This window comes from Pygocentrus nattereri, chromosome 4 (genome assembly GCF_015220715.1).
Source record: "Pygocentrus nattereri isolate fPygNat1 chromosome 4, fPygNat1.pri, whole genome shotgun sequence".
Classification (NCBI taxonomy): Eukaryota; Metazoa; Chordata; class Actinopteri; order Characiformes; family Serrasalmidae; genus Pygocentrus; species Pygocentrus nattereri.
Genome location: NC_051214.1, coordinates 10292298 through 10306260, shown reverse-complemented (window position 1 = coordinate 10306260; position 13963 = coordinate 10292298). Strand labels below are relative to the sequence as shown.

The window sequence follows — 13963 nt, the reverse complement described above, 5'->3', positions numbered from 1 at the left end:
GATGTGAACTTAATTTTTACAGTGAATTCTCTCTCTCTCTCTCTCTCTCTCTCTCTCTCTCTCTCTCTCTCTCTCTCTCTCTCAGAAAAAACGACTATTGGGGCGCAGGCCTGCACATTTCTTAAAAGGAATGCAAACCCCATATTCCAAAAATATTTAGCAATAAATTAGTCCTCTCTAGTTCTCTCGCTTTCTCAACACAGTGATTATCGTCCTAATTTGCATTATCATTGAGGTGCATTTTTTTTCCCTTGTGTTTGAACGAATGTTTTGACTTTTGACTTTTATGGCCCAAACTCAGCGGCCCAGCACAGAATTAGATTAGATTAAGTGACCCTTATTAGTCCCACAATGGGGAAATTTCACCTCACATTTAACTCATCCATGCAGTGAAACACCACACACACACACACACACACTTATGAGCACACTCACACACTAGGGGGCAGTGAGCACACATACCCGGAGCAGTGGGCAGCCCTATCCGCAGCACCTGGGGAGCAGTTGGGGGTTAGGTGCCTTGCTCAAGTCACTTCAAAGTAGGAGCAATACCTTCAACTTGCCTCAGAAAATTGTGCAAGGAGAAAGTAGTGTGTGTGTGTGTGTGTGTAAGTAAGCGAGAGAGAGAGAGAGAGAGAGAGAGAGAGAGAGAGAGAGAGAGAGAGAGAGAGAGAGAGAGAGAGAGAGAGATAATAAGACTGACTGTGGTTTAATGATGAGACGAAATCAAAGACAATTATGTTCTCTCTTTTTTCTTGCTCTCCTTTGCTCTCCTTCAACTCTCTCATACATAAATTACAAACTGTTCAGTGCAAATTTCATAAACGATTGCAGTACAGTAGTCATATGCAAGTGTTGTTACTGACCTTTCCCCCTTGTCATGTGTCTTTAAGTCAAGCCCTGTTTCCTTTTCAATTTTTCATTTCCTACTTGAACTGGCAGTTGATCATTAAAGTTGAGGGCAGTCGTTCTTGGTTCTGCTAGACCGGACTGCTAAAAAATGAAGAGCGCAGCTAAAATAGTGGTGCTTGGGACCGCTTTCTGAGAGGATGAGAACAGCAACATTTTTCGAGAGGGTGAAAAACACCTTCAAGCAATAAGGCAGACAAGTTGTCCATGTTCTCCAAGTGTGAAGTGAGGAGAAAAAAAAAAAAAAAAAAAAAAAATCACACAAGGGGTGGGTGAAATTACAGAGGAGGACCTGGTGGATAGTGATGGCTGTCAAAAGCTACTGATGTACATCGAGTCAAAGCTAGATCTGCTCATGGCATTTCTGTTCGCTCAAACTTGAGCTAGTAAGGAACAGTAAATTTAACTTCACCACTTTAGAATAGAAAAAGGCCCATCAATGATATAATATATAATCATAGTACAGCACTGTAAATCCCACTCTCAACAATGTACACCATTAAAAAAAGTTCTTGAAAGTGGTCTACAATGCATTTTAGAACAAAACTCTTCATATAGTTCTCAGCCCATTGGTTCAAACAACACTAGTTTTTTTTATATACAATATGTTTGATATGGTTTTGGGCCATTTACTTCATATACACTATTTTGCTTGACTCCTTCTAGAAGTACTACATTCCACATGCAATAAAAGGAACCCATTTTAAATCTAATAAGCTCACACATCAACTGAATTTTGTATTATGCACTAAGTCTTCATATACCAAGTGTTTTGCGAGGGCTTTGTTTATATCTTAGTCAGTCAGTTTTCAGATTTAATTTGTCTTAATTTCCATCCATCGTTTGAACACTACAAACACTTGTCCTTCTTCTGAAAAGCTGACATTTCTAGTTTTGTTCCAAAGATAAGTTGCAGTAAATATGGTTTACAGCGAATAAACCAAAAGTAGGACACACAGACTAGGCCATGTATGACTTTGACATGTGCCAAGTTGACTATGTGAGGTCATGCCAACATATAGAGCATCAATTCCATAACACTTAAAAAATGCAGGATTATGTAAATGCTACACGCCGTTTTAGCTCTGCGAATGCTTCCTCTAACCTCTCGCTGAGAAAAAAAAAGCGTGTCCTTCCATCTAATCCATCAGTTCCAGGTCTTATTCTATGCTTCCCCATGAAAAAAGGAGGGAGAGGAGACAGGAGGACGAAACAGAGAAAAGGCAAGAGTAATCAGAAGAAAGCAACAGATAGATAGATAGATAGATAGATAGATAGATAGATAGATAGATAGATAGATAGATAGAGAGAGAGAGAGAGAGAGAGAGAGAGAGAGAGAGAGAGAGAGAGAGAGAGATATATGTGTGTGTGGCACCAAAATGTGTGTGTGCGCGCGTGGGTGCTCAGAAATCAGCTCGGTCTCGGAGCATCGTCGCGCCTCCAGCGCCTTCACCTTCCCTCCTTTCTTCTCATGTTTGCAGGGCGAGAGGCAGACAGAGAGGCCTGCAAACATGTGAAGAATGAAGGGAAAAAAAAAGGGAGGCCTCCTCCACTGATCTTCCTGCGGGCCTGCCTCGTGCAGCTAGCACTGTGTGGGCCGCTCCGAGGAGGTTAGCGCGTCTCTCTCGCTTTCTTTTAGCCTCTGCCATGGCACGACTCCAACACATTTAATGGTTCTAGTGCCGGGGGTTAATGCAGCCTAACACATTAAAAACAGTCTGAAGCATTTGCCTGGAATACGCAGAACTTTGGTAGGTTAAAGAGAGGCCACGTCCACAAGGCCTGGATTATTTGTGCAGCCTTTGTCCTGGGTCATCACTTTAGACCCAGAACACCAATCGGTCAAAAACCGGCAAGCATCAAAATTCAGAATGTTTGGAAATAAGAACTACAAACCAAAGGAACCAAAGTTAACGTGAGAGAGTATTGCAGAACAGAGCCTAAAGAGCACAGCACACTGACACTTCCAACACCTACAAGTACCAAAGTTCTAATGTTGCAAGTTCAAAAATGTTTCCAAAATTAAGTATCAAATTGCAACAGATTCAATTTTAATTCTAGCATATATAATCAACAATGCTCTCTAAAATGGGGCGGTTTAACCTTTTAACCGGCGCGTCCCAATTCAGGGGCTGGATCCTTCAAAGGACGCGTTCCACGAAGGTGTGTTCTTCGAAGGACGCGTAGACCCACGAAGGCTAAACCGAAATAAGACGTTCTGCCCTATGGTGGATTTTCTGTTACCCTTACTGTTGCATCACGAGACGCTGCTCATGTCAAGTTCTTTAAAGAGAAGAAACTTTTTTTTTTTTTTTGTTTAATCACTTACTAGAGCTGGAGATACATTGGCTGGCAATGGATACACCCATTGGATCCTTCATTGCCATGGAAAATAAGGACACCACTCTCAGCCGCATATGAAGGAGTGTTTGAAATGGGACAGTCTGGTCGTGCCGCTGTGGCGCCATCGCCCTTCAAATGCAGCCTCCGAAGGTTGCATCCCCTGAATTGGGGCACAGCTAACATGGAGCTTGTGAACTGCCTAGAGGTAGAGTTAGATCAGTCCAAAGTAACTGATGTTCTGTATACATAAAAACATAACCAGCACTAACCCACAGTCTGGCACACCACATTCAAGCCTGAAGTTAGAACAAGCGGGCTTCGTGGTCTTCTTGGTCAAAATAAAGGACTTCAGGCCAAATTACAGAAACACCCTCAGACAGAAATCTTGTGTTAGCTTGCGTTAGTCTCTATAACATATTCAGTTAGCACTGAATTTAGGACAAAATAAGTCCACATATAAAAAGAGGATTACAGAAGCATCCCAGCGAGACAAAATACTGTCCTACCGTTAAAGCATAACCCAAGTGGTGTCCTAACTTCTGTTTTAAACTTCAATTTCTGTTGTTTTTAGGCAGCATAATTCACTACAACTACAACTAGCATAGTGACGTCACATCTATTTACATGGCAAAATCGTGGTTTCACTTTGAGATCTCTTCAATTAAAAAATCCCACATGCTGCAGACATGTTCTCTACCATCCCCTTCTTATTACCTCTGTGTGTCATTGTTGATGAAAACTCATCAAATGAAATATTAACGCGATGACAAACCAATATTTAAAGACATATTTATTGTACTCTGGAAGAGGAGAGCATTTAGGCAATGATGGACTACTGTGCAAAAATGTCTGCATTATTTATGCATTTTAACTGCTTTTACAATCCTTATGTATCAGTATCAGCAGAGTCGCACATGAAACATATAACATATTGGCACAAACCCACGGTTTCCATATCAGTGCACACCAGGGACCACCCAGAGAAAGGAGCTGTGAGCAGAGCCAAACGCATGAGGGGAAAAAAAGGCAGTAAAAAAAAAAAAAACAGTGGCAGTAAAAGAAACAAGAATGCCGCATATAAATATGTAACATTAAAAAAGGGTTTTTTAGGAAAATTGTGGGTTCCTATCCCACCGCTGATATGTATGTGTTTCTGGTTGTGGCCTTGGGCAAGGCACTTAACCCCCCACTGCCGCAGGACATGCTGCTTTGCTGGCGATGCTGTGCTGCTATCAGACTGGGCACAGTTAGGCAGCAAAATGATGCATTTTCCTTGCAAAATCTAATAAAGTGTATACCGGAAAGTGGCGCAAGCAACCATGTGGCATGTAGACCAAATGCAGTCTCAGAACAAACAACATAGCAATTGGGAGTTGCTGCTAGCAAGTGTACACCGAACTGCACAAACTTAAAACCACCATCATTTTGACCAGAAGCATGTTTTGCTTCACATCTCTTCACCTTTACTTTATTTATGGTGTTTGTTGAGTTGGTATGCTCTGGCCTTTAAGGTCAGTCCCTCTTCATGGTCCTCTCCCTCCACTGACACCATTTCAGCACCCCAAAAGGTCAGACGGAGAGCTTAGTCACATGACCTTTCCCCCATCAGCCCGTCTAGGCTATGCTAAGTCCCCTTCGTGTCTAATCGCTCATAAACGAGGCATTAAAGTATGAGAAAACCGAGTGGCGTACGTGTGAGCCATCGCTCGCCCCATTCTAGGAGACGACACTTCTGCACTGGCCCGGCTGACAGAAAGAGACAAGTGCAGTCACCGCAGGTTACGGAGGGAGGCGTGTGAACCTTCAAACCCCCCCCCCCACCCCCCTCCAACCGCCCCCACCCCCCACACACAAATCCACCCTTCTCTGCGATGTTGTCCCTGCAAATACTATGATCCAGACTGACAACAAAGTCCTTGCTTATTTTTGGAAACCCCAGCTTCTCTTTCCTTCTCTTTTTCTCCTTCTACACCAACTGACAAGAAACAAAAGTGACAGGAAAAGCCTCCGCCCACAGATGGGCCCCTGGGTCCAGCAGAGGGCGGGGTGCTCGGACGTTCACCGACCCCCAGGGAGGCGGGATTGGAGGGAGTGGGAAGGATTACAGATCCACACACAAAATCAGCTTACGTAATGCAGTGCCCTTCAGCCACCGCAGCCCAGGGGCAGCGAAGGGGTCGCCCAGATAGGCTGTGAGACAGAGGTTATGTAAAATCCGTAGGCGTGCCAAGACACTGTAGCCCTCCGGAGCAGGGACAGGTCATCCATGACAGTCAACGTCAATGTCGTAACATCCCTGAATTATCCTCAACAATGTTCTTTTGACAGTTGACTGAATCATGATTTCAACAGGTTCTCTCACCCCTGAAAGTTAATTCAACGTCTTAGGCAAAATCAAGTCTGATCAACGTCAATGTCGTAATGTCCCAGTATTCTTTCTCTGTGCTCTTATGACAGGTGAATATACACTGTATGTCTGAAAGGGCAAGATTTTACACATGCACACATATTTGCAGTCACAATTTGGCCAATATTTTTGTGTACATTAAGTAAAAGGCCCGAAAACATTGCAAACACATCTTATGTAGGAACGTGGTTTTAACAACCAGCTCAGGAAATGCTAACAGGTTCACAGGCTAATACAGCCTTTTCAATACGTAAAACACATGATTGGCTTGATTGGCTTGGAAACGCATCAATTTCAAGAGCATATGCTGCCGTCTGAAGTTTCACCAGTAGGTTTTCTTCATTTAAAGTACATATATATATATGTATATGTATATGTGTGTGTGTGTATATATATATATATATATATATATATATATATATATATATATATATATACATACACTTATACATATATACATACACACACACACACACACACACAGTCCACTTTATTAGGCCTTAATTCTTCATGGCATACTTTCAACAAGATGTTGGAAACATTCCTCAGAGATTTTGGTTGGTTATTTGAGTTACTGTTGCCTTTCTCAAACCAGTCTGCCCATTCTCCTCTGACCTCTCACATCTACAAGGCATGTTCATCCACACAACTGCCGCTCACTAGACATTTTCTCTTTTTCGGACCGTTCTCTGTAAACCTTAGAGATGGTTGTGTGTGAAAATCCCAGTAGATCAGCAGTTTCTGAAATACTCAGACCAGCCCGTCTGGCACCAACAACCACGCCACGTTCAAAGTCACTTAAATCCCCTTTCTTCTCCATTCTGTTGCTCGGTTTGCACTTCAGCAAGTTATCTTGATCACCTTTTTGGAGACTGTGGAGAGCATCCTGAGCAGCTGCATCATCGCTTGGTTTGGGAATTGCACCACCTCAGACTGCAAGACCCTGCAGCGTATAATGAGGACAGCTGAGAAGATCATCGTGGTCTCTCTCCCCTCCATCATGACATCTACACCACATGTTGTATCCGGAAAGCCACTAGCATTGTGGACGACCCCATCCATCCCTCACAGATTTTTTTCACTGCTGCCGTCTGGCAGAAGGTACCGGAGGATCCGTAGGATCCACCACTGCCAGACTCTGCAACAGCTTTATTCCTCAAGCAATCATGTTTTTAAACTCACAAGGACTGAGCTAACCCCCACCCCCCCTCACACACATATTCCACACACACATCAAGTCTTTTGATGCTCTACTTGCACTTGCATCTGGAATATTGCCGCTACACTGTGTTACTCAGGTTTTTTCTACCTCAGTAACTGCTGTGTTTATGTCTGTCATCTGACTGCGTGACTCACAGACCACAGCACATTAATATCTCTGCACCTTATTCCACTACCACATGTCCAGAATGAGAGCTGTGTCGGTGCTGCACTGTCCTGTCAGGTTACTGTGTCTAATGTCGGTTTAATTTATCGTATTTATTGTTTCTAGTTTAATTTTTTGTTTGCATGCGATGTCTGCACGTTCACACTTTGCACTTTTTGTTCCTTGTTGCACCGTGATGTTCCTGGAGGAACGTAGTTTCAGTCCACTACGTACTTGTACATAGTTGGAGTGACAATAAAAGCCTCTTGACTTGACTTGACATTGCTGCTCGTCTGCAGTTTGCTAAAGATCACGTGGACAAGCCAGAAGGCTACTGGAAGAATGTCGTGTGGACCGACGAGACCAAAATAGAACTTTTTGGTTTAAATGAAAAGCGATATGTTTGGAGAAAGGAAAACACTGCATTCCTGCATAAGAACCTTACCCATCTGTGAAACATGGTCGTGGTAGTATCATGATTTGGGCCTGTTTTGCTGCATCTGGGCCAGGACGGCTTGCCAGCACTGATGGAACATCATGGAAGGACCTGAAGCGAGCAGTTAATGTCAGGAAACCCCCCAACATTGAAGCTATTCTGTAGGTTCACATACTTTCGCCACTTACAAATATGTAATATTGGATCATTTTCCAATAAACAAATGACCAAGTATAATATTTTTGTGTCATTTGTTTAACTGGGTTCTCTTTAACTACTTTTAGGACTCATGTAAAAATCTGATGATGTTTTAGGTCACATTTATGCAGAAATACAGAAAATTCTAAAAGGTTCACAAACTTTCAAGCACCACTGTGTGTATAAATACACACACACACACACACACACACACACACACACACACACACACATCTTATAAATGTCTTATAATTGCTCCTTTGCACCTTGAACTGAAATAAAATTTAACTGTGAGGTGCTAAGTGACTCCCAGCTCTAATGAGCAGTGGAAACTGTCAGTTACAGGGGTATGAAGCCCCCCAGCAATAAAGTGATTAACCCTACCCAATAGCTTTAGGAGGAGTTTGAGTGTATTTGTGATCCAGAACTAGCCCAACATTGGTACCTAACCCAGTGCTCTTGTGCCTGAACTCAACCTTTACAGCAATGACTCAACACCTAGCATAAAGCCTCTCAGCAAAAGGGTGAAAAACTCCCTATTAACACCCTTCATTTGGGAAGAAACACTGGATTACAACAGGTTACCTGAGCTATTTCAAAGTCATGCAACATCAGGTCTGATCTAGGGTTACAATAATAGGAACTCACTGAACAAAAAGTTTTCAGTAGAGCCCAAAATGCGCTTAGTGAAAAATCTAGGTTTTCAAACTGTGAAAAACTGCCATTTTCAAGAAAACACAGAAACTAAACTAAGGCAAAAAGGGAGGCCAATACTATGAGAACAGCACTGAAAATGCCACAGGTGCCAAGGCACTAGTACCGTTTACAGGGCCAACTTAGTGGAACATTTGCATGCGTCACTATGGAAAGAGCTCACAAAGCCGTGCTATGCAAATAAGCCATGTGAGTGTGCCTGCCGAATTTCTGTGCGTGTAGTACATAAAACACTTGGCGCTTGCTCTACACTATCTCTCAGCTCCACACGTGGCTGCACAATTAATTGTCATTGCAGACTGGGCGACCGCAATTATCCAATCTCCAGGGCCCCAATTAATGCATTCCATGCAGTAGCATGGCCTGCAGCATTAAAACCACACATTTGTTAGTTACAAACAGCACCGACCAAGTAAATGAGCTCCCTAAAAGACCACAGGAGGTCCGGTGACAGCACCGAGAGTATGCTCACCAATCTCAGACATTCATACTGTATAATTTTTGCGCAGTGTAATAAATCACAGTGGGTTCCACTAGTCCTGTGACTGGAGATAGCGCAGGACCATCTCCCAATGACGGGAAAAACTAATTTCCTGCTAGTTTAAAAAAACATTATTCATTTATTAACTTCATTGACACCAGGGTATTCTCACACATGAGCATAACAGAACTTCTAACATGTTGGGTGACATGATAACCAACATTAATACCACATTTATTGTCCCTAGCACAGGTGACATCGTTCTAGAAACACAATGGTTGAGCTGCGCTGCCTGAACACAATTGGGGCAGGCACTGAGAACCTGGTATACATGTTAGGACATCTTGAGTCTACTACAGTATGAAGTTTCAGACATCTGAGAAAAAGGCTTGGGGTCTCCGGGAAATAAATTAATCAACTCTTATACAATTAGATGTCAGGCAAAACAAAAGGAAAAAAGCTGTTTGTGTTGTTTTCTAATAAATTAACCAGAGATGTGTCCAAATTAAAAATGACAGTAAACCACAAATGATACCATGTTGTGCTCATTGTAAAAGATTACTATTATGCCTCAACTAACATGCTAGATTAAGATTAAGGGACACTTATTAGTCCCACAATGGGGAAATTTCACCAGTGAAACACCACATACACACTAGTGAATGCACACATACTAGGGGGCAGTGAGCACACTTGCCCGGAGTGGTGGGCAATGCCCAGGAAGCAGTTGGGGATTAGGTGTCCTGCTCAAGGGCACCTCAGTCATGTACTCTCGGCTCAGGGGACTGAACTGCTGACCTTTTGGTCACAGGGCTGGTTCCTTAACCTCCAGCCTATGACTGCCCCTCACACTGTGTTTGCTTGTGCATCAGCTACAATGTTAGGAATAGTCACAAATTTACCAGAAGGAAAGTCTATATACACTTTGTGGACATAAAAGGTAAAAAGGTCCTAGTTGAACCATTTGCCATGGTGATTTTCCCCAATTAAGATGATTCTGTTACCAGCTCAGGCCTAGTATCCACACCAGTTTTAACAGACCATAGGTGATGCTGATGTAGACATGAACCACCTCTATAAATCAAAGTATATAAGTCTGAAGTATAATTACATCTTAATTAGTCATGCCGAGTTCCCTGCTGCATAAGAAACTTTCCTCCTCACAGCCCACTACTCCCACCAGTAATAATACCTCTCCCTGCTCATTTAGCATGAAGGTGTTTTCACCTGTAATTACTGAAAATGTTTGTCACCTGCTTTGACTCTTTAAAAGAGGAGTCTACGTCCTGTTTTGGACTTGCACCTGTCAAATGCAACGTCTGCATAATGAAATAAATGAAGAATACTAAAGAAAAAGAAACTAAAAATAGTACAAGACCGTAAGTGAAACCAAGTCAACCACGAAACCGCAGGCTCTGAGTAAAGCCAAACAAGGTTTGGTTTAACCAATGGACTGTGTTCACGTTTGCTCACAGGCTCTTGAGTCCGCCCCATTCACCACAGACAATTCAGTCTTCTGAGAAGTGATGTGCTGACCTATGGGAAATTGCAGAAAATGATAATCCTGCACAACTTGCATAGCCGGTTTAATTACATGATAAAAGGTGCACGCTCATATTCGATTGGCTATGCTTAGTGACCCACAGATAGAGCTCAGCAGCATTATGCATTCTGAAACCAAATAAACCTGCAAATAAAACCTCTGTCTGATTATTCATGAGCACCCAGATTGGAATACAATTGAGAAGGAGCACTTAATGACACCTGAAGCCTAATGGCCAGTTTCCCAGTCCCAGATTAATATTATTTAATTGCGGTCAGGCCAATGCTAAACATGCTAAATTGCCCCTAGGTGTGAGTGATTGTGTATGTTTGTTTGTCTGCCCTGCAACGGACTGGTGACCTGTCCAGGGTGTATCCTGCATTCAACCCAATGACTGCTGAGATAGGCTACACACACACCTCTCTCTCCCGTGACCCAGAAGGATAAGTGACTTACATTTACATTTACAGCATTTAGAAGACTTAGAAGGTGTGTGTGCATATATGCTTTCTCTCACCAACTTTTTTTTTTTTATTATTATTCATTTTATTCATTTAAAATACAATTTTGAAAGCCTGCAGCACACTCAAAAGTTGGGACATGTTTACCTCTGTGTTACATCACCTTTCCTTTGAATTACATGTTCTAACCGTTTGGGAAAGGAGTATACTACTTGTCGCAGTTTTGCAAGGGAAATTTTTGCCTATTCTTGCTTGATACAAGATTTCAGCTGCTCAACAGTCTGTGGTCATTGTATGGTCCCTTTGGTCTTTGGCACGGAGTACTGGACACCTGTTTTTCTCAAAAACAAGGTAATACGTGGACTCATCTGACCACAGCACACATTTCCACTCTAGTTTGGGCCATCTGAGAGGAGCACAGGCCCAAAGAACTCAGCAGTGCTTCTGCATAGTATTTATACATGGCTTTCTCTTTGCGTAAGTTTCAAGGTGAATTTCTTGATGCAGTGATTTCCAGCCTTTCCCTACATGGACAGAGATTTCTCCAGATTCCCTGAATGTTCTCACAATATTATGTACAATAAATGGCGAAAGACCTAATTACTTTGCAATCTTGTGTTGAGAAATGTTCTTTTCGAACGGTCTGACAAGTTGTCTCATAAAGTTTGGCACAAACATTTACATTTACGGCATTTGGCTGACGCTCTTATCCAGAGCAACTTACAATTTGATCATTTTACATAGGTAGGCCAAGGCGGTGTTAGGAGTCTTGCCCAAGGACTCTTATTGGTATAGTGTAGGGTGTTTGCCCAGGTGGGGATTGAACCCCAGTCTACAGTGTAGAAGGCAGAGGTGTTAACCACTACACTAACCAACCACAACAAAGTGGTGAGCCTCAACCAGTCTTTGATCATCTTTATTGCACATGCCTTTTACACCCAATCATGACACCCTTACCTGTTGCCAATCCACCTGCTAATTCTAAAATGTTACAAAAACAGTGTAACTTGAATGTTTTATAAACATTTCACTCTTATTTAGTCCATCACAACTTTTTTTTGTGTGATAGTCATCAAATTCATTTTTTATTTACAAAAGTACAGTCAAGTTGGTTAACCAAAGCATTACAAGTCATTTCTTTGTACTTTGTCAGTTAAATAAAGAACTTACAGGTTTTAGTTTTCACTGCATTTTACAAAGTGTCCCCAACTATCCCAGAAATGGGATTTGTAGTTTAAGACTAAGCCTAATCCATGTTGTGGAACCCAGTTTCCCAAATCACCATTTTCAAGAACTCCACAGTTCATGAAAGGACTTGAGAAGCAACGCACCTGCTTTCACAGCTGCCCACAGACTAAGGCCATCTATTCACTAATGAACCACTTGTATGCACTTGGTCACACAGTAACATATGGAAGGGCTATACCTAAAGACTCCAACCAGTCAAATTATAGCCACAAACAATATATAACACTGAATGGATGGGACATTTTGTCACTGTCCTCTTAAATAGCGTCGATCACTTTTGGGGAAAAAACACGGAGCCAAATCCTATTATGTGACAAAACATAAGCTAATAACAATAGCAGGCTAACATGGCAAATCACTAGTCCAGTACAGCCTGAAGGGGTGTCAAAAATCAGCTACAGCATTTCTAAACTCTAAATCCACACTTCTGCTTTGACATTATGTTTAAAAACCGTTAATCAAGTTCTCCTTCTTAACCTGATAACTTGACAACTGCTAACTAACTTGGCACAAGTCACCACCGTTACACCGAGTAGGCAGACGTTGGCTCCCCTGTTCGCCAGCTTCTTGAGCTAATTCTCCCGTTCCACCTTAAACAGTGCAGCAGTTATCGCTATACTTTGAATATTCCTGTTATCTGAACGAAACTGCAGCACCGTTTAAGGTGGACCGGGAAAATTAGAGCAAAAATCTGACTTCAGCTTCGTGTTATGTTATCCGGCATCTTTCCATCATTTAGGCAGCTAAGTTAGCTAATACAGTCACTGTCATGGCCAGAACAATGTCATTAATCTCTAACTCAATTCCCAATACACTGACAGCTGAGTGTCATGATGTAGCTATTACTTAGCTTAGCTGCGTTAGCAGGAGAAAACAGCTTAAACAGACCGTAACGTTAGCTTTCAGTTAAAGCCGGCTAAAAACAGTTAACCTAGCTAACGTTAGCTTTATAGACCAAGGCACTGTCAAATAACTGTTAACACTTCAAACTGTACCTGGGCTCTTGAGGTTGTATTTGCTCTCCATCTTGACAAAAACCCTGAAGTTTGGCTTCTTCTATGTCTTCTCTCTCTGGTCCAAACGCAGGCAGCTAGCGGACGGTTAGCGTTAGCCGGCTAAAACTCGCTGCCAGGTCCAGCCGCTGTTGTTGGACTGTTAGCCTGTTAGCTCACGAGGTCAGTGTTCCGCAAACCCGTTAAACACCAGCTGTCATGGTCAGAGGATGGTCTGAACTGACGTGGCAAAAGTTTGTTTTCCTCTTACTTTAAACCGAAGCGGAGCTGCGGGGAAAAGTCGCGTCAAAGCGAAAGCACACTTAGCATTGAATTCCTGAACTTTATTTGAAAGGATTTCGCTGTCAGGGCTGCAGAGGACGTCCCTGCAGGATAAGGAGCTACAGCACAATTTTACGGAGCTGTAGAAAATCTGCAGTGCTCTGTAACACGTTATGGAGCCCCCTACGGTGACGTGGTGATTATTTTCTTAATTTTTTCGTGGCCACGAAATGTTATACTGAGGCCATGAATTATGTTTCTCACAACTCCTAGCCTCTGTATGTCAATTTGCGGCCACAGTAGTTATCTGTGGCCTCAACACAGCAATTCATGACCTCAATATATTAATTAGTGTCCCTAATATAGCAAATTGTGGCCTCAGTATAGTAATAGTAGTGGTTGGTATAGTGTAGTAGTAACACCTCTGCATTCTATGCTGTAGACTGGGGTTCAATTCCTTTTTTGGGCAGCCACTATACCAATAAGGGTCCTTGGGCAAGACTCTCAACACTTCCTTCGCCTACCTGTGTAAAATAATCACATTGTAAGTCGCTCTGGATAAGAGTGTCAGTTAAATGCCATA

At 42.4% G+C, this 13963-nt stretch overlaps 1 protein-coding gene across 1 annotated transcript in view; it reads right to left on the bottom strand.

Annotated features, from left to right (window-relative positions):
• The window catches only part of ube2j1 (ubiquitin-conjugating enzyme E2, J1), a 69419-nt gene extending 55906 nt beyond the window's left edge, over positions 1–13513 (bottom strand). The window contains exon 1 of the mRNA XM_017697717.2: positions 13102–13513. Coding sequence (XP_017553206.1) covers positions 13102–13132 — 31 coding nt within the window. The 5' untranslated portion in view covers positions 13133–13513. The remainder of the gene's footprint in view (positions 1–13101) is intronic.
• Between the last annotated feature and the right edge of the window lie 450 nt (positions 13514–13963).